The sequence below is a fragment of the Exophiala aquamarina genome (genome assembly GCF_000709125.1).
Source record: "Exophiala aquamarina CBS 119918 chromosome Unknown aczIA-supercont1.1, whole genome shotgun sequence".
Taxonomy (NCBI): domain Eukaryota; kingdom Fungi; phylum Ascomycota; class Eurotiomycetes; order Chaetothyriales; family Herpotrichiellaceae; genus Exophiala; species Exophiala aquamarina.
In genome coordinates, this window is record NW_013550587.1 from 3,268,090 (window position 1) to 3,287,135 (window position 19,046).

The 19,046-nt window shown below is 51.4% G+C and overlaps 7 protein-coding genes across 7 annotated transcripts; 5 read left to right on the plus strand and 2 right to left on the minus strand.

Annotated features, from left to right (window-relative positions):
• Positions 1-88: 88 nt before the first annotated feature.
• Positions 89-928, minus strand: A1O9_01176 (YggS family pyridoxal phosphate enzyme; the record flags this gene model as incomplete). The annotated part of the gene is made up of 1 exon (XM_013410335.1): positions 89-928. One exon carries the CDS (start codon positions 926-928, stop codon positions 89-91), a length of 840 nt encoding a protein of 279 aa, XP_013265789.1.
• A 1,197-nt stretch (positions 929-2,125) lies between these two features.
• A1O9_01177 (ATPase) lies at positions 2,126-5,542 on the plus strand (the record flags this gene model as incomplete). The annotated part of the gene is made up of 2 exons (XM_013410336.1): positions 2,126-5,418; positions 5,479-5,542. The coding sequence occupies 2 exons, from the start codon at positions 2,126-2,128 to the stop codon at positions 5,540-5,542; spliced, it is 3,357 nt and encodes a 1,118-aa protein (XP_013265790.1).
• A 1,204-nt stretch (positions 5,543-6,746) lies between these two features.
• Positions 6,747-8,601, plus strand: A1O9_01178 (uncharacterized protein; the record flags this gene model as incomplete). Its single annotated transcript, XM_013410337.1, has 3 exons — positions 6,747-7,248; positions 7,332-8,022; positions 8,103-8,601. The coding sequence occupies 3 exons, from the start codon at positions 6,747-6,749 to the stop codon at positions 8,599-8,601; spliced, it is 1,692 nt and encodes a 563-aa protein (XP_013265791.1).
• Positions 8,602-10,201: 1,600 nt separating this feature from the next.
• A1O9_01179 (uncharacterized protein) lies at positions 10,202-12,485 on the plus strand (the record flags this gene model as incomplete). Its single annotated transcript, XM_013410338.1, has 3 exons — positions 10,202-10,695; positions 10,746-11,615; positions 11,666-12,485. 3 exons carry the CDS (start codon positions 10,202-10,204, stop codon positions 12,483-12,485), a joined length of 2,184 nt encoding a protein of 727 aa, XP_013265792.1.
• Positions 12,486-13,392: 907 nt separating this feature from the next.
• A1O9_01180 (elongation factor G, mitochondrial) lies at positions 13,393-15,901 on the plus strand (the record flags this gene model as incomplete). Its single annotated transcript, XM_013410339.1, has 3 exons — positions 13,393-13,610; positions 13,658-13,766; positions 13,820-15,901. 3 exons carry the CDS (start codon positions 13,393-13,395, stop codon positions 15,899-15,901), a joined length of 2,409 nt encoding a protein of 802 aa, XP_013265793.1.
• A 1,308-nt stretch (positions 15,902-17,209) lies between these two features.
• On the plus strand, positions 17,210-17,877 carry A1O9_01181 (uncharacterized protein; the record flags this gene model as incomplete). Its single annotated transcript, XM_013410340.1, has 2 exons — positions 17,210-17,413; positions 17,587-17,877. 2 exons carry the CDS (start codon positions 17,210-17,212, stop codon positions 17,875-17,877), a joined length of 495 nt encoding a protein of 164 aa, XP_013265794.1.
• A 409-nt stretch (positions 17,878-18,286) lies between these two features.
• On the minus strand, positions 18,287-18,616 carry A1O9_01182 (uncharacterized protein; the record flags this gene model as incomplete). The annotated part of the gene is made up of 1 exon (XM_013410341.1): positions 18,287-18,616. One exon carries the CDS (start codon positions 18,614-18,616, stop codon positions 18,287-18,289), a length of 330 nt encoding a protein of 109 aa, XP_013265795.1.
• Positions 18,617-19,046: the final 430 nt, after the last annotated feature.

Genomic DNA, 19,046 nt, shown 5'->3' on the forward strand with positions numbered 1-19,046 from the left:
TCTCGGTTGGCCCAAGGAGCTGGGGATAAGTCTCTGAGACGATGGATCTCCTTTTTTGGAGGTCAGGTAAAAGGACAAGCTACTTCTGCTAGCCCTCTGTATCCTCCAGTACCCTCGCATCCTTCTTCGGCGGCCTCTCACCGAAGATGGTGCTCCCGACCCTCACCTCATTACTCCCCTGGCGTATCGCACCTTCGAAATCCTCACTCATGCCCATACTCAACTCCAACTCCTCGACTTGCAAGCCAACTTCCTTAGCTACCCAGTCTCGGGTGTCTCTCAAGGTATCGAAATCCTCGTTCTCTGTCTCCGCAGTTGTCGCGCGCGACCGCGCGATCGCCCCGATGGTCATCAGCCCCTGGAGGCGCAAATGCGGGCATTCGTTCTGTATATACCGTGCGAGCTCGCGTAGTTCAGCCGACTGCGGCTCGAGCCCGGATTTGGAGTCCTCGCCCGACGTGTTGACTTGGATAAAGACGCGGAGCGGCTCTCCCACAGCAGCGCTGTCTTGTTGTTCTGAGCCTTTTTCCTTGTCCAGTCGCTCGTCTCGATCCTTCCGGCCTTTCTCCAGTAGCCCGGCCTTCTTGACGCTGTCAACGCTCTCCACCGCCCACAAGTTGTCAACTTCCCGCGCCAGCTGCGCCGCCTTGTTGCTCTGTAGCCCGCCGATGAAGTGCCAGCGCACGCTGCGCGGTAAGACGCGGGCTTTTTCGAGGAGTTCTTGGACGTAGTTCTCGCCGAAGTGTTGCTGCGAGGTGGGTGGCTGGTGCAGGGCCAGTATGTCGCTGGCTGGTTTGAGTTTGGAGACGGCCACGAGGCGTGGAGGTTTTGATGAGGTTGGAGATACCGCGGAGGCGATGCGTGTTTGGATGGACAACAGGTTTGCGGCGAGCGTCGAGGCGCGGGAGGGCGAGATGGGGATTTTCATGTCGTTGGAGGAGGGGTCGTGCGTATCGGTCGTGTTGCTCATTATCTTTACGGTGGGCCTCGTTTTATTGAGGGGGTGAGTAGTTGTAATGGACTATAGTACTATAGTACTGAAGGTGCGCGACTGGTTGACAGCTGATTGTTGTGGGAAGATGGTCAACGTCGATGTTCGGGACCGGAATATTTTGAAGAGTTCCGTGGCCTCGTTACAACGTCATTTTCAATTCAATAGGGCGTGCCAGTGGGGAACGCCTCTTCAAGAGCGCAACCTTTCTGACAAGGGCTGTCTTAAGGTAATCATCGACGAGGCTCACGGAGTACTTAGGTCGTATCTCCCGAGATTAGACTTTACACAATAAAGAATAAGTCTCTCCCCTAGGACCAGTTCTTCTTGCAACAAACTTATTTACCATCTGGCGCTTCTGCTTGGCGGCGTCTTCTTTCTTTTCCAGTTGAAATCTGTCACATTTACGCCCAATAAGATTCCCAGGGACGATTCTTCTAGGGTCATTTAGCCTTGCATGGCATGGAATACGTAATATACCTGCACATCTACTCGTCAGATGCAGGTGAATAAACGGGAGAAGAGGGCAGCCGGGTGACCAGAAACCTGGAGAGAATTAGTCAGCGAGGCTGCCCAATTGAGAATTGTCCCGGGGCGTCGCGGGTAACGGCGTTAGGCTGTGGCTAACGCGTCTGGGGCCGCCGAGAGCCACACGTCAGTGGCTGTGAAAAACTCGAATTTGACGCTTATCGCTTATCGGGAGAGCCCGTGCCTCCGTGCCTCCGACCCAAATTTTCAGAGCCTGAAACTTGGGAGGCCACTGGGAGACCCAAGGACCCCCCCGATGAGCCTTTGGGCCCCTCAGATCCCTCAGGCCAAAAAACGTGGTTGAGGACCTGAAGTGAATGGGCCGCAGCACCGCCGCAAAAGCGCAGGCTGAATCAGAATTCTGAAATTTCCCAAACGAAAAATAATCAGCACCCCCTCCTAGGCCCTCAGCCCTTTTTTGCCTTTCCTACACCTCTGTTCAGATTCTTTCTTTCTTTTTTTTTTTCCTGCTTTGACAACAATCTCCACTCTTCCTCTTTTAAGTAGGGCGAGTTTGAGGGTGCTTTTCTTGTTTTTGCTCCCTCCGAGTGCCCTATTTCTGGGAATCTCGCTTCCTCACGGCCTGGCGCCAGCTTTTGTCAGAGCATGCCACATCGTGAATCCCCTCGTCTGGCATCAGTCATGGCCACTCCGGTTGTCGCTTCCAAGTCGACCTTCTCCGGCGTTGCTCCTACTTCCGAAGAAATTAGCAGCCTTCTCAACACCATTCTCGAATCTGAGGCTGCCCAGGCTTCTCTCGATGCGTCCTACGCCCTGACAAACCTTTTGATCCAGTCCATAGGTATTCGCGGCCTGCTCTCATACAACCTCATACAGGAGATCAAGAAGGCCTCATCCGATAAGAAAAATGGCGCAAAGCGAGAGAGCACCATGTTCATCCTCGGTGCCATGTTTGAACGGTTCCCTCGGGAACAGCCGCTCAGTGAGGTCGTCTTCCTGGTTCAGGACGGCGGTCTGCTTAACCTGGCCCTCGACGGCCTAGCGGATAAAGGCCCTTCCGTTCGGGAATCGGCCCAATACGCCGTTGATGAGTTGTTCAAGAACCTCGACCCCGAGGCCATGGTTGTGGGCCTCCTCCCGGCTCTCTCTCAATATCTCTCCAAGCCAACGGGCAAATGGCAGGGCACTGTCGGCGCTTTTACGCTCTTGGGCAAAATAGCGGACAAGGCGCAAATGGGTAGTGGTACAAAAGAGGAAGAGCAAGCTAAAGACGTCCTGCGAGAGTCCATGGGAAAAACACTGAAGGAGCTCATTCCCATCGTCGAGGGCGGAATGCACGATCTCAAGGCCGAGGTCGCTAAGGCTGCTACCAAGACCATGAACTCTCTCGTCACACTACTACAGAACGACGACGTGGCTCCTCGGATACCACTTTTGATTGATACTATGAAAAATCCTTCGACCCAAACTTTACAGAAGGCCATCCACGCCCTGTCGCAGACTACCTTTGTTGCCATAGTCACCTCACCTGTCCTCGCCCTTCTCACTCCCCTTCTAGAAAGGGCTCTGAATAACCCTTCAACATCGCAGGAGGTTCTGAGACAGACTGTGGTGGTCGTTGAGAATCTGACCAAACTCGTCCACGATCCCGTTGAAGCTAGAACTTTCTTACCAAAATTGCAACCCGGCGTGCAGAAAGTCAAAGATAACGCTTCCCTCCCTGAGGTCAGAGAATTGGCAGACCGAGCAGTCGCGGTCATGAAGAAAGCTATGGGCGACGATAGAGATGGTGTTACGTACAGCCAAATTGCTCACACATCAACAGATGATGTCCTGAAAGTGCTCGATAGTCAGCTTCGAGCACAGGGAGGTCTGCAAAAGGAAGACGCGGCTCTCTGGAAACTAGGCCAGTCCTATGTCTCTGAGATGGTTCGTGAAGATGTCAACAGCAGGGTCTTTAGCCGGATCCCCGGTCGAGTTGCACCCTATCTCAAGTTCCTACTCCCTGATGAGAACCGGATTGCCATCGCAGAAGGTGTACAGAAACACTTTGTTGAAGAGGATCATAAAAAGTACGGCGCCCCAGTGGTTGTCAATCCTGATGAGGTCGAAATTGTCAACGCCGAATTCTCCCTTGCCTACGGCGGTATGTTGCTGCTATCTCATACAAACTTGCGACTTGTTAAGGGTCATCGATATGGTCTCTGCGGTCGCAATGGTGCCGGCAAATCCACCCTTATGCGCAGTATCGCAGATGGGAAGCTAGAAGGATTTCCTTCCAAAGATGTGCTCAGGACGTGTTTTGTGGAACACAACCAAGGCGAGGACGCTGATATCAGCATTCTAGAATTCGTTGCCAAAGACCCTGAGATTGCCAAGGAAGGGCGAGACCGAATTTCAGAGGTTCTTGGCGAGGTCGGCTTTACAGCTGGTCCTGAAGGACGTCAATCCCACAAAGTTGGCTCTCTGTCGGGAGGTTGGAAGATGAAGCTCGCTTTGGCTCGAGCGATGTTGATGCGCGCGGATGTGCTCCTATTGGACGAACCGACAAATCACCTCGATGTTGCCAATGTCAAATGGTTGGAGGAATATCTTCAAACGCACACGGAGATTACTTCATTGATTGTGTCTCATGACTCCGGATTCCTTGATGCTGTCTGCACTGATATCTACCATTACGAACAGAAGAAACTTGTTCACTATGTTGGAAACTTGGCCGCATTCGTCAAGGTCAAGCCGGAGGGCAAGAGCTATTATACTCTTTCTGCATCTCAGGTTCAGTTCAAATTCCCTCCACCCGGAATTCTCAGTGGTGTGAAGTCGAACACCCGATCGATAATCCGCATGACCAATTGCACTTATACCTACCCTGGATCCTCGAAACCAAGTTTGCAAGATGTTTCATGCCAATTGAGCTTATCTTCTCGAGTGGCCATCATCGGCGCAAACGGTGCCGGCAAGTCTACGTTGATCAAGCTGTTGACGGGAGAAACCATTCCTCAGACTGGTAAAGTTGAGAAGCATCCCAATCTCCGAATTGGCTACATCAAACAACACGCTCTCGAGCACGTGGAAATGCACATGGAGAAGACTCCCAACCAATATCTGCAGTGGAGATATGCCAACGGGGATGACCGAGAAGTCCTAATGAAGGCCACGCGCATCCTCACTGATGAAGACAAGGCTCAAATGGAGAAGTGGATCGATCTTGGAGATGGCAAGGGAGCAAGACAATTGGAAAACGTGATGGGTCGACAGAAGTACAAGAAGACTTTCCAGTACGAGGTCAAATGGCGCAACATGATTCCTAAATTCAACAGCCAAGTATCCAGAGAGACACTTTTGGAGTGGGGCTTCCAAAAGCTCGTACAAGAGTTTGATGATCATGAGGCATCTCGCGAAGGTCTGGGTTATCGAATTTTAGAACCGAAAGTTATTTCCAAGCATTTCGAAGATGTCGGCTTGGATCCAGAAATTGCCAACCATAACGAAATTTCCGGACTCAGCGGAGGACAGAAAGTGAAGGTTGTCTTGGCCGGTGCTATGTGGAACAATCCTCACTTGCTTGTGCTGGACGAACCGACCAACTTTTTGGACCGAGATTCCTTGGGAGGTTTGGCTGTTGCCATTCGTGACTACAGGGGAGGTGTCGTCATGATCAGCCATAACGAAGAATTCGTCGGGGCTTTGTGTCCCGAACAATGGCACGTTGCTGATGGCCGTGTCACCCACAAAGGTCTTCTTGCGATCGATCTTAACAGGTTCGAAGACTCGAGGCCAGGCTCTAGCAACGTCAGTTCAGTGGTTTCAAGCGCCACTGCGTCGGCAGTCAATTCCGGCGCGGAAGACAACAGTGATATGAAGTTCAGGGCGAAGAAGAAGAAGAAGTTGACCCGAGCTCAAATCAAGGAGAGGGATGTTCGACGAAGATTACGACAGTAAGTGTTGTTGAAACCATTGACCATTTGATCCGACTTGCTAACTTTTTACTCCTCCAGCATTGAATGGCTCAACAGCCCCAAGGGAACACCTCACCCTCCGGATACGGACGATGAGGCATAGACATGGGCAAGTTGGGTTAGATGAAGAGGATCTAATAATGTCATAGCGTTGGCGTCTCAAACGGCCTCTTGTGATTGCAGCATTTGTCAATGATTGATGGGATGAATAGACTTGGTCGACGATTGTAGAAGAAGGCGACCTTTTATCGGGTTGGTTGGGTTGGTTTACAGCAAACGCTCGGTCGGTGTCGATGGGCGACCTGGACATAGTTTCGCTCTACTGGTAGGATCACCATGAGATAAGGAGCTGCACTTCACAAGTATGATGGAAGCTATGAGAGCCAGTAGTGTCGCCAGCTCATGTTTAAGAGGATAGAAGTACGGCTTTGCAGGACCAGTGGGGGTGGATGTGTGCCTATCGACAGTGACTCCATCTCAGCAACACGAGTGAATGCGGGCGGCGGGTACATCTCCAAACGATGACATAATTCCACCTCTGCCGTACCTTCACCCCCCTTCTGGCTGCCCTTCCTTTATCGCTGCCTGCTCTCTCCTTCTTCAGCCCCTTCGTAGCCCTTCTTCTGGATCAAGACTCTCTTTTACGGTCCATATTAGACGAACCCAGAGTGAGCAATCTCAGGTACCTGAAGCCCACGTCTCCAGGTGATTCCCGAAGATCAGGCAAGCTAGACAAGGCGGCTGCCTGGAGGTCAAGGACTCACATATAGCTGAGGACAAAGTGTCATGGCGAGCGACTAGATCAATGTGCATTTCTCTCATTGCTCGCTTCACGTCCTCCCTTCGAGCTCTCGGCGTTGTTTGTTTGCTGCGGATGGCTCTCCCTCTCTGAGCAACTTGAAAACATTGTGTGACGTTCAACCCATTCCCTTCACGCGAGCTCCTCAAGTCGCTCGTGGCCAATCTTGTTGCTGCCCCACGGATGATTTACTTGTGTGATATCGGCAGGCACCTCACAAGGCGTTTTGGACTGCACGCTCGCCCTGCGATATACCACGCGGTCGTCACCTTTCTTCTGTCTAAGGCTCCTGTTGTGAACCATCTCAAGGCTGAGTGTCACATGCAGCTTCCATTGTGATATTTCTTCGTCACACCCGTTCCCGCAGTTGGCATATCCTCAACCAGAAAGCCGACCTTCCTCTTCGTTTTATTTGGCCTTCAACCCAACAATTGCCGTTCTTGCCGCTGTCTGACTCCCTCCCAGCTTTGTGTATGACATAGGTCTCGATCACGAATCACTTCTTACAATGGCAGGCGCAGAAATCGCACCGAACGATGCTGCTAAGCAACCTGATATCGATGCCCTCAAGCTCGCCGAAATGGGCTACAAGCAAGATATGAAGCGTAACTTCTCGCTCTGGTCCGTCCTCGGCGTGGCATTCTCGCTCACAAACTCCTGGTTTGGCGTCTCTGCTTCCATGGTCACCGGCATCAACTCCGGCGGGCCTGTTCTTCTTGTTTACGGTATCCTCCTGATCGCCCTCATCACCTCTTGCGCCGCCGTATCGCTCAGTGAGCTGGCTTCGTCAATGCCCAGTGCCGGCGGGCAGTACTTTTGGGCAAACGAATTGGCCCCTTCTCGCTACGCCAATTTAGCAGGCTATCTTACAGGCTGCTTTGCCTGGGTCGGCAGCATCTTCACTACTTCCAGTGTCGCCTTGGCCATGGCTACGGCTGTTACTGGTCTGTACCAGCTCACGCATGAATCGTTCGAGGTTCAGGCCTGGCATGTTATTGTTGCCTACCAGGGTGAGCATTGATATGCGACCCACCGGCTTGGAACTCATGATATATCGTTTGATACTTCGCTAACAGATGCTCAACTGCTCTAGCTCTTAACGCAGTCTCTTTCCTCTTCAACATATACGGCAAAGTCCTCCCCACAATAGCCACTGCAACCCTGTACATTTCGCTTCTCTCGTTCGCCATAATCCTCATCACCGTCCCCAGCTTTGCTCCAAACCACAACTCATCCAAGTTTGTCTTCGCAACTTTCATCAACAACACCGGATGGCATAACGATGGCATCGCATTTCTCATCGGCCTGATGAATCCAGAGTGGGCGTTCGCGTGCCTCGATTGTGCCACGCACATGGCCGAGGAGGTTCCGGAACCAGAAAAGACCATCCCCCTGGCCATTTGTAGTACAGTTGCCATCGGATTTTGTACAGCCTGGCCATTCGCTATTGGCATGATGTTCAGTATCCAAGATCTCACGAGCGTCACTTTCACTCCCACCGGTGTACCGATAATTGAGATATTTCACCAGTCAACCAACGTGATTGGAGCGTGTGCCTTGGAAACCCTTGTCATCCTCACTGGAACCGGCTGCCTCATTGCGTGCCATACGTGGCAGAGCCGTCTGTGCTGGAGCTTTGCAAGAGACGCTGGCCTACCGGGCCATAGGTGGCTCAAACAGGTCCACCCGAGACTGGAAGTGCCCCTGATGGCGCATCTTTTCAGTTGCACCCTCGTGGCTCTAGTCGGATTTCTATACTGGGCCAGCACAGCAGCCTTCAGCTCGTAAGTGGTGTCCCATCAATCAGTCAATCAGTCACACACACCTGGCTGGCAGCCTGACCATCACTAATATCGTAAGCTAGTACCGTGACGGCATGCATCGTCCTCCTTTACGTCTCATACTCAGTCCCAGTGATCAGTCTCCTCGTTCGAGGCCGCAGCAACATCCGCCATGGACCTTTCTGGCTCGGAGACAAACTAGGCCTCGTGGCCAACTGCCTTCTACTCGCCTGGACCCTCTTTATCATTGTCATCTACAGCTTCCCTACCACCATGCCGACCTCTGGCCGCTCGATGAACTATGTCTCTGTGCTTTACATTGCGCTGGCTGCCGTCATGCTCTTCGATTGGAGCGTACGTGCCAGGTGGGAGTTCCGTGGGCATTTGGAGCGGAAACTCGATGCCGCGGCAGGAGGAAGAGGACATGGTGGTGAGAGAGAGGTTGTTGCGGTCACTGGGAACTCAGATGCAGCAGGTAGGACCTCGTCAGTTGGTGGCATGCTAGGAGAGCGTGGAGGAGGACATGGCGGGGATGGATCAGTTGGGGTGGGCAATGACAATAGGACAGAGGAGCGAGCATGATCACACCCAAGCTGATGAAGGCGCCGGAAAAGACAATGCGGATGACCATCAGCCAAACCACGGCCCGCATACATATAAGCCGGGAAACGACGAACGACTGAAAGATGTGATGAATAATAGCAAAAGTCATATGCACGTGCATACAAAAGGAGCAAACAAGAAATCTGTCTGGATTCTCCCCTGTGGGCAGACTGTAAACCAGATATGCCAATGTTGTTTCCTCATGCATTTGATATCCATACCTACAATGCATCTAGGCCGTGTCGATGACTTCAACCCTGCCTCTAGGTGCACCCTGTGCCTTCCTGCCGGAGTTTCTCTCGGATGGAGAGAGTAAGAAGGCATGTCTGGGTCCACAAGGCTGCATGGAGTACTGTCATTCACCAAAGTGATTAACTCGTGCGTGGATTGATTCGAGTACAACGCCCTGTTTGGTTCTGCTAACTAGAAAGGTACCTAGCTAGATAGTGCTGCCAGGTCTCCGTGGATTTCTGTTGACTTACCTCGCACTCGGTGCCTATCTACGCATGTGCTACTATCGGACTCGGGACTCAGGACTCAGGAGTGAGTTGACCCACTCGTTAGTTGCATACTCCTGCAAGCTTACATATTGCCTTATGTAACAAGGTTAGGCTCGAGGTATCTAAGGATTTCATTCAGGTAGGAATCCCCAACTTCCTATCCAGCGAAGCGAATCATGGATTATCATCGCCTCTCTGTACCCTACACTACAAGGTATCGCTCATCTGTGAGGAATCTTGTCCGCAACTCGGCCTTCGAATGGAGTCCTTAGGGCGGCTCTCATGCGTACCGATGGACACCATAGAGGCCGAGGGCGCTACTCATAGGGATGGACCACCTTACCCCAGACGCTTGAACCAGCCGAAGGGGCGGCCCCAAGATATCTAGGCTTTCTGTGCCGTTGATGCCACTCCATCAAATTGCCCGTCTTTCCGGCCCCTTGAACTTGACCCAAACTGGAACTCCCAAGCCCATTTGTGTAACACAGGCTGTTTGGGGTCTGTGTAGGGTATGTTGTTGCCCTGACGGCACGCCTTGAGGGCCTGCATGGCAGACTAACTCTGGACCTGAATATCCCTGCGACGCATAGCAAGAAGTCGTCTGTTAACCATAACAACCTTGTCGCCGCCCAAGGCGATTTCAGGACAATGCGCCGTCCCATTACGCGTTTCAGGTATTCGCGATTATTCTACACTTATGCAGCCCTCTGACTGAGGCTGTTCCCTCTGCTGGAGAACTATATCTCTTCCCGTTGGACCTCTTTCGCCATGTCTCCCGTCTACACTAGATTCGGAGACGAGTTTCTAGCGTACTAATTACTGAATACCATTTCACTGTGCTGCGCGACTCCAATGCTCTTCCCTCATGAAGCAAGGTATGGTGTTTGTGTTCTTCCTGCTCCTGTACTCCGTGCCTGATGGAATGATCATCGCTTTTGTCCAGTAATGGCTAACCTGCTTGGAACAGCACCAGACCATCAAAGGGCTACTCTTCCGTTCTAGGCGCCGGCCTACTCTCATCGACACCTGAACGTGACCATGAGCCTCTGGAGTACCCATCAGCCCACCAGCAAACCCCCATGTCGAGCTTTGTATCTGAGGATTCTGAAAAAGTGGACCATGCGAAGCGCCATCTCCTCCAACCGGAGCAGCAACATAAGGACCCACAAGCGCCATGGAGTCCCTCAGGCTGGCGCGTTGGTGCAACGACAGCAGCCGGGACTGCGTTGCTGTCCTTGTTGATCAATGTCGGGGTCACGATATGGTGTGGGAAACACGCGGACTTCAAGGCCGGCATGGCCATCCTCTTCTTGGGTGATTGCGACAGAGTAGCGACCATGAACTCGTGGCTTCATTTTGGCATCAATGGCTTGAGCACGGTGCTTTTATCAGGCTCAAACTACTGTATGCAATGCTTGTCGGCGCCCACTAGAGGAGAGGTTCAGAAAGCACATGCCAAAATGAAGTGGCTTGACATTGGCGTTCCCTCCGTCCGGAATCTGCAGCATATACAGTCGAGGAAGGTGGCATTATGGTGGTGTCTCGCCTTGTCCTCCGTGCCGCTACATCTGATGTAAGGTTCCTTGCCATGGCCCTCGGGATAGCCCTGAGCTTACATTGCAGGTATAATTCTGTCTTCTTTTCTTCGCTTTCGACGAACAGCTACAACGTCCTCTACGCTACCCAAGACTTCGTCGAGGGCGGTCTTTACGACACTCAGAAATTCCCAGGCGATGACATGTGTGACATCCCACAGATTCGCCGTCAAGCTTCCAGCTGGGAGAGACTCGACAACGCAGCTTGTATCAGAACATACGCCAATGATCTGTTGAGCCAGTATCGGAATGTGATACTGGTTGTTTCAAACTCATCAAGCTCAACCGCGGCCAACAACTCTTTACTTGACATTCTCGGGTACGATAATACAATGACAGCATTACTGCTTAGGGGCCAAAGTCGTGATCCGTACCAATGGATTTGCGATGATGACAAGATTGAAGACAAGATTGACATTGGCGACCCGAGAGGTTTGAGCTTCAGTATTTATGCGCAGCCCTGCTATGCGTTGGTCTCAAAATTGGAGGCGGTGGCAGATCAATGGGTGTCCAAAGGATATGATATCGATCACTGCTTAGCTGAGAAGGTAGAGGGGACCTGCACCTTGAATTTCAGTCTGGATATCGCCATCGTTGTCATGGTGTTCAACTTGGTCAAGATATTATGCATGTGTTACGTGGCCTTCTGGATTCGAGACCGCCCACTGATCACCGTTGGTGATGCAGTCGAGTCTTTTCTCAGAGTCGTCGACGATACCAGCAAGGGCATGTGTCTCTTGAGCAAGAAGCAGGTCGTGTTCACCTGGGATCGTTATGCTCGTTATGTAAGTGGGGGCCGCGCAAAGGAGCTTCCCCAAGATCCAGTCACTTTCCGCAGCAAGAGGCACAAATGGTCCAGTGCGGCAAGCGGAGGGAGGTGGACCATTACTGTATTACTGTAAGTCTGGTTCTGTCAGTAGAGCTAGTTCATACTGATCCTCTCACCAGCATCATCTTGGCTCTTGCCGCCATCGCCTCACTAATGGCCTATGGCATCACTCAGCTCGATGGAGCGAATGATGCTCAATCCCTGTGGGAACTCGGTGTTGGCAAGCTCCATGCTCAGTCTCTCATCAAGGGTTGGAGTCTGCCGTCATTTGGAGGTTCGACCTTCATTTTCGCGGTCCTGATCGCCAATTCTCCTCAACCAACCCTATCCTTCATCTACCTCTTCGTCAACGGTCTCTTCACCAGTATGCTTCTCGCAAATGAGTGGAGCGATTTTGCTTACAAATTCAAACCCCTTCGCGTCTCCAGTCCTTCTGAAGGCCAAAGGTCGACTTACTTCCTTCAGCTGCCCTACCGCTATGCGCTACCTCTAATGGGTGTCTCTGGTGTACTCCATTGGCTCGTGTCCCAAAGCATCTTCGTCGCCAGTATTCGCGTCAATGATCGCGCTGGAAACCTCGACCCTGCAAGGTCTGTTGTAACGTGCGGGTACAGCATCTTCGGTATGGCCTTTACCATAATCGCAGCTGGATTGCTGCTTGTCGTTGCCATTGGGCTAGGCTTCTGCCGGTATAAGCCTGGGATGCCGCTGGTGGGAACATGCAGCGTCGCTATTGCCGCGGCTTGCCACCCACCAGAAAGAGAAAAGGTCGAGAAGGAAGATATCGCATCACTACCGGTGCAATGGGGCGCCGTTCCTGACGGCACAAATTCAGAGGGAGCCGTGGGACACTGTTGCTTTTCCAGTGAGCGCGTAGAGATGCCGAAAGAGGGCCGGTCTTATGCTGGCATGGGTTCACAGGACCTGATATTGTTGTAGTCCTTCTTGGAGAGGACAGGTTATTGCTTAGGGTAGCAGAACAGCGTAGTAATTGGTCACACTCGTTCACGATTTCACGATCTGCCGGAAGTCTCCTTTGCACTGTTTACAATGGCGGCATAGGTGCCCATCTTACCACGGCTCTCTTCATCCCATTAAGATGATTGTTCTTCGTTGAACACTTGACAGGTGTCGCAGCTCCACAGTTGATCGGGTTAGGTCACTCAAAAAGGTACCTGTGGGTCAGCAAAAGCAGCAAGAACACTTTTTGCCCAGGACCCCTAGCAAGGTTGTTCCTAGCTTCTTAGCTCTATTCTAAATCTCTTTGAGCGAGGTACGAGTAATCTTTAGTAGGCTCACAATAAGTACCAGTAGGTCGAGTGATCACTCTACTAAGAACTTATTGGTACTCGTTGAATCGCTAAATCTGGCCTGGTATTATCACGTAGCCGAAGGAACGGTTATCATCACGTGATATTTTCTATCTTCTTGACCATATATAATTCTTCTCAAATGATCAGCGCTTTTTTTCGGAACACGCTAGTAATCCTGTTCTCTTGGCAAGATATCTTACAGCGATGTCGGTGACGCAGGCCACGGCGCCATAGGCTATCCTATGAGCCACTAAATGCCACTAGCACCAGTCCTTAATCCGATGCGAAACTTGTCAATTGAACACAGGGCGGCATCAGCCTTGAGCAAAGAAGGCTAGACTTGTTTTCCCAGGCCTTGGCATTTGACCAGGGTACGACATTGGATTTGGAGTTGAGCGATGATCCATGGATGGAGCTTCGAAAAAAAGTTGTCCGCTCCCATTCTGCCGGTCTGCTACATTGCAATTCAATGTTCCAAACTCGACCTGTGCACGTTTGCGAATCTCCATCAAATTTCTAAGCAGCCTGGCAGTATGAGTGCTTCGCGTGCTTTGAGGGCCTCATCTGGGCTCTTCAGAAACAGCACACTTTCAACGCGCTCTCCAGCTGCCCAACAATGGCTCTGCCGGCGATGCGCGTCCACGACTGTGCTCAGTGGCTACTCTGGTGGCCCGAGGCCTCAGACTGCACAATGGCCTCCTGACCATCGGTGGCAGCGGCGAAGAGGTGCTGCTGGCGCTGCGGCGGCGATGTGAGCAACATTCTGATTTGATGCAGTCTTCCGCTAAACGATAACAGGCTTGAAGAAGCATCTGATCCCGACTCGCTCGCCCAGGAGACAATTATTGAGAACATGTCCTCGGAAGAGGCTCATCGACTGTCCAAGGTTAGAAACATTGGTATTGCGGTCAGTCAGACGAGTGTGCTTGCTCTGTGGAGCCTTTTTATTGACTCCATCAGGCGCATATTGATTCCGGCAAGACGACGGCGACAGAACGAGTCCTATTCTATACCGGCCGTATTAGTGCAATCCATGAAGTTCGTGGCAAGGATGCTGTTGGCGCGAAGATGGACTCGATGGAACTGGAGAGAGAGAAGGGCATCACCATCCAATCCGCTGCCACGTTCTGCGACTGGATCAAGAAAGAGAATGGCAAAGAAGAGAAATACCACATCAATTTGATTGACACGCCTGGCCACATTGACTTCACCATTGAGGTCGAGAGAGCGCTACGAGTGCTCGATGGAGCCGTCATGATTCTATGCGCCGTGTCTGGTGTGCAGAGTCAAACCATTACCGTGGACCGCCAAATGCGAAGGTACAATGTCCCCAGAATCACATTCATCAACAAAATGGACCGGATGGGAGCCAATCCTTTCAAAGCCATCGACCAAATCAATTACAAGTTGAAGATTGCCGCAGCCGCTGTACAGGTTCCGGTGGGCACCGAAGATGATATCCGAGGACTGGTCGATTTGGTTACAATGAAGACTTACTACGCCGAGGGTGCTCGTGGCGAGATCATCATTACAAAGGACGAGATACCAGCCGAAGTGCAAGACCTGGTCAACGAACGCCGTGCAAAGCTCATTGAGACCGTCGCCGATGTTGATGAGGAAATGGCTAACATGTTCTTGGATGAAGTCGAGCCCACTGTGGAGCAACTCAGAGCCGCAATTCGACGTGCAACCATTTCGCGTAAATTCACACCGGTTTTCATGGGATCCGCTTTGGCAGATAAATTCATCCAGCCTATGCTTGACGGCGTTTGCGACTATCTCCCCAACCCGGGCGAGGTCGCAAACATGGCACTGGATACACGGAACAAGGAGAAACCGGTCAAACTCATCCCTTACAACTCGCTTCCGTTTGTAGGACTCGCTTTCAAGCTCGAAGAATCCAACTTTGGTCAATTGACTTATATTCGAGTGTATCAAGGTGCTCTTCGAAAGGGTACCAATGTGTTCAACGCTCGAACAGACAAGAGGGTCAAGATCCCTCGTATCGTTCGTATGCATTCCAACGAGATGGAGGATGTGACGGAAGTCGGTGCCGGTGAAATCTGCGCGGTGTTCGGCGTCGATTGTGCATCTGGAGATACTTTCACCGACGGTCAGCTTGGTTATACCATGACCAGTATGTATGTTCCGGAACCGGTCATCTCTCTCAGCATCAAGCCCAAGAACAACAAGGATCTGCAGAACTTTTCCAAGGCCATCGCACGCTTCCAACGCGAGGACCCCACGTTCCGCGTTCACTTCGATACCGAGAGTGAACAGACGATTATTTCCGGTATGGGTGAATTGCATCTCGAGGTCTATGTCGAGCGTATGCGACGAGAGTACAAGGTCGATTGCGAAACTGGTCCGCCACAAGTTGCTTACCGCGAGACCATCACCAAGAGGACCGAATTCAACCATCTCCTCAAGAAACAAACTGGTGGTGCTGGTGATTATGCTCGTGTTGCCGGATGGATGGAGGCCAAGGGCAACCTGGAGGGCAATCACTTCGAAGAGCAAGTCATCGGTGGCTCAATTTCCGAGAAGTTCTTATTCGCCTGTGAAAAGGGCTTTCACCTATCTTGTGAGAAAGGCCCTCTCATTGGCCACAAAGTCCTGGGCGCCTCTATGGTCATCAACGACGGCGCAACCCACATGACTGATTCCAGTGAGATGTCCTTCAAAAATGCCACGCAACAGGCTTTCCGAAACGCTTTTATGCAGGCAGATCCGATCGTTCTCGAACCTTTGATGAAGGTTGTCGTGACCGCCCCCACCGAGTTCCAAGGTAACGTTGTCGCCATGATGCAGAAACGAAGCGCTGTCATCAACGATACTGAGGTCGGTGTCGATGACTTCACCGCCTACGCAGACGTCAGTTTGAACGGCATGTTTGGATTCAGCAGCAATCTCCGTGCCATGACTCAAGGAAAGGGTGAATTCAGCATGGAGTTCAGTCACTACGAGCGTGCTCCGCAGCAGTTACAGAAAGAGTTGGTTTCTAAATACCTCAAAGCTCAGGCAGAGAGGCATAAAAAGTAACAGCTTATTTAAACCTACGGGCAATGTCAGGCACGGGTGGGAAAGCTCAGCTGATACCACTTGACGTTGATGGATGGAGTGTTGAGTGCCATGATGCAGAGAGCAGCCTATTCTCTTTGCATTCCAAATGAAGGCTGGTCGCACTCAGGAAACCGAGTCTCTGCTATAGGTCTTGTACCGAGACCATGAAGCTCGAGAAAAAGACGACGAGACAAGCAAATGTCATTTGGAACGCACGCTAGACCGCACTACACAGCTCACCTGAGCTGCGTTCAACCTGAGCTGGATTCTACAATCGGGATACGACGATACAGATATCCAACCACAACCACGCCTGGGCCATCATCATCAACATCCAGTTCAACCTCTGTACACATACAAGGAACCAAGCCAGTTCTTGCGAAGTTAAAAAACAAACTTTAAAAACATTTCCCTTCGGTTAAACCTGTGTTACACATCCTGAGAACTCCTCTCTTCGATTACTTCTGGGGCAGCAGGAAATTAGAGATGCCGGCCCTTTCTGCTTCTCAGAGCTTCCATACGAACCATGGACGGGGAGAGTGTATAAACAAAATGAGCGGCTTCAAGTTCGCGTTATTGATGAAAAGGGGTATTGAGAGGAGGAAAGAAGACGTCGCTGATAGATGGTGTACGAAAGAAGTAGAACGGGAAGATGGCTTGAAAGCGCAGGGAGGCATGGCATTGTACACGACGCTACATCCTTCTTCACTTGTCCACATACCTAGCACCTGGGTGGCACCCATAGCTTGTGACAACTTGCTAATATTGATTCAAGCTTACCTACCTGAGGAAAAACTCCTGGATGATGGTACGTACCCCTGGTAGGTAGGTAGGTAGGTAGGTAGGTTCAGTTTGCTGCACCAGGCCGTCGGACCGGATAAACGTTCCTGAGTGCTCCGCGCTGGGTTCCACACCGCCAGAGAGTCCCAAGCTTCTACGTCATTTTTCTAGAGCCACGACGTTTATGCCGCAATGATGCTGCACTATTACGCGGGTTAGCCATGTCCTCATCTCATGGGAACGGGTAGAGAAGGAAAGCAGATAGGAGAGGCGTATTGGACGTTAGGCAGTGCCGTTATCTAATGTCCAACTGACCTTGACCCGTCTTGCCCTGTGAATATTTAATTTTGCAAAATAGTTTGATTGCACTGTACTGCGCTGCGTTGCGTCGCGTCACGTCATATCATATTACGACACATCGTCGACATCGTTTCTTTCCTGGTTATACTAAACCACGCGATCAAAGAGGTCTACCTGTTATTTAGCTTCAGGGCAGAATAGGGAGAAATGAATTCTACCGACGACGCCCCAGCACCGCAACCACCACCACCACCTGCGACGGCAAACACGACAGATACACTCCCGCCCGAGGCGATTGCGCTGGCATCGAGGTTCTTCGACGCGGCGCGCCACGGCCAGCTGGATCTCTTCGAGCAGGCGCTGCCGCGGGGCTTGCCGGCCAATCTGACGAATGACAAGGGTGATTCTCTGGTATGTCTAACGTCGACGTCCTTCCTGTGCTGTCTGCTTTTCCGTTTTGTGTTTCTGTGTTTTGGAGTTGAGTTTGGCTGTTGTCGAGTGTTGAGCAATCGTAAATGGAGGGCACGAACGGGGGTGTTGTTTATCAGACGGACCCAGGGGACTGAGGGGCACTCCATGTCTAGCTCATGCTCGCCGCATACCACGGCCACGCACCGTTAGTCTCGCTGCTGCTCCAACAGGGGGCGGACCCGAACCGTTTGAACGACCGCGGCCAGTCGCCGCTCGCGGGCGTCGTGTTCAAGAACGAGCGCGACGTTATCCGTGTCTTGCTTGAGGCTGGCGCCGATCCGGAATTGGGCCAGCCGAGCGCGCTGGAAGCTACGAGGGTATGCCTGTTGTCTCTTTTTTTTGGATGGGTGTGTTTCTGTGGTTCTGATGAGGTGCCTGCAGGTGTTTCGACAGGAGGAATATGAGGCTCTGTTTAAGGAGCAGGTAGAGAAATTGAAGGCAACGGTAGATGGTGCAGGAGATACGGGAAAATAGGGATTGAGAACCAGGTGAGGAGAGGAAAGAGGGAGCAGATTACGATCAATTACGACGCGATGGGCTTTCGGAGGTTTGATCATTCTTGTCATTGACTTGTGTCTCTCACATTGGAGTGGCTTGGAAGTTCAAAGGCCCCCTTTCTTCTACCATTTCTGTAGAACATATATCATAACTACCCCGTCATGCTTCGAACAACAAGATCTTTACTATGGAAGATTAGATTCGTGCTTAGAGACTCTCAAGAGCCGGAAATGAACGCCACCAACACCATGCTCGCTTTATATATGTACACATCATGCAATACGTCTGTGCCACATGTTCAGGTCGATCGCCGCTTCATTGATAGGCATGGCTCGGCTCTTGATTGTATCGCTGAGCTTGCATGGCTTTCTGCGAGGGCACCTTCAACGTCGACACTTGGACTTTGGGGTGGCAGCCATCACACCAATCGTACTTCCGTTGTTGGATCATGTGCATTTGGTGGCACCATTCTGCCACAGGTGATGTAGGCTGTAGAGAGGTGGACGAAGACGTCCGTGAGGATGAGTTGGATGTTGGAGGACTGGATTTGGATCGATCCGAGCTGGGTTTGTTGATGGGTTGGCGGAATGTTCGTTCGTAGTCGGCATAGTACCGTTGCTGTTGCTGCTCAGATTTGTTGGACATTTTCCTCTCACTTGTGGAGAAATGATGAGTGAAGGTGGTGCGAATTGCTGCTGTCGAGAGACTGTTCTTGTGCTGTCGAGAAATATAATCCTGATATAACAATACAGATACTAGTACTAGTTTGCTGACAAGACCGGGTGGCTGTATGCAGAACAGGCAGTGATTTATTTTATGACGACTTTGGCGGATAAGTTGGATGCGGGATAAAAGTGAAGACGCCCGGGTATTCCGAAGGAAACAGTAAGGGATTGGTGACAAAGAATATGGAAGATGATCCAAGAACTTTGTTTCTCGAAAACAGGTGGCGAATTGGTCGTTGTACAGATCTATCGGTCAACAAGACAGTGTTGGTGTTACTTGTTAGTTCGCGGGGAACATTGGTGAAGTTCAGTTGTTGGCACAGGTACTCTCAGGATCGAGAAGTGATCGG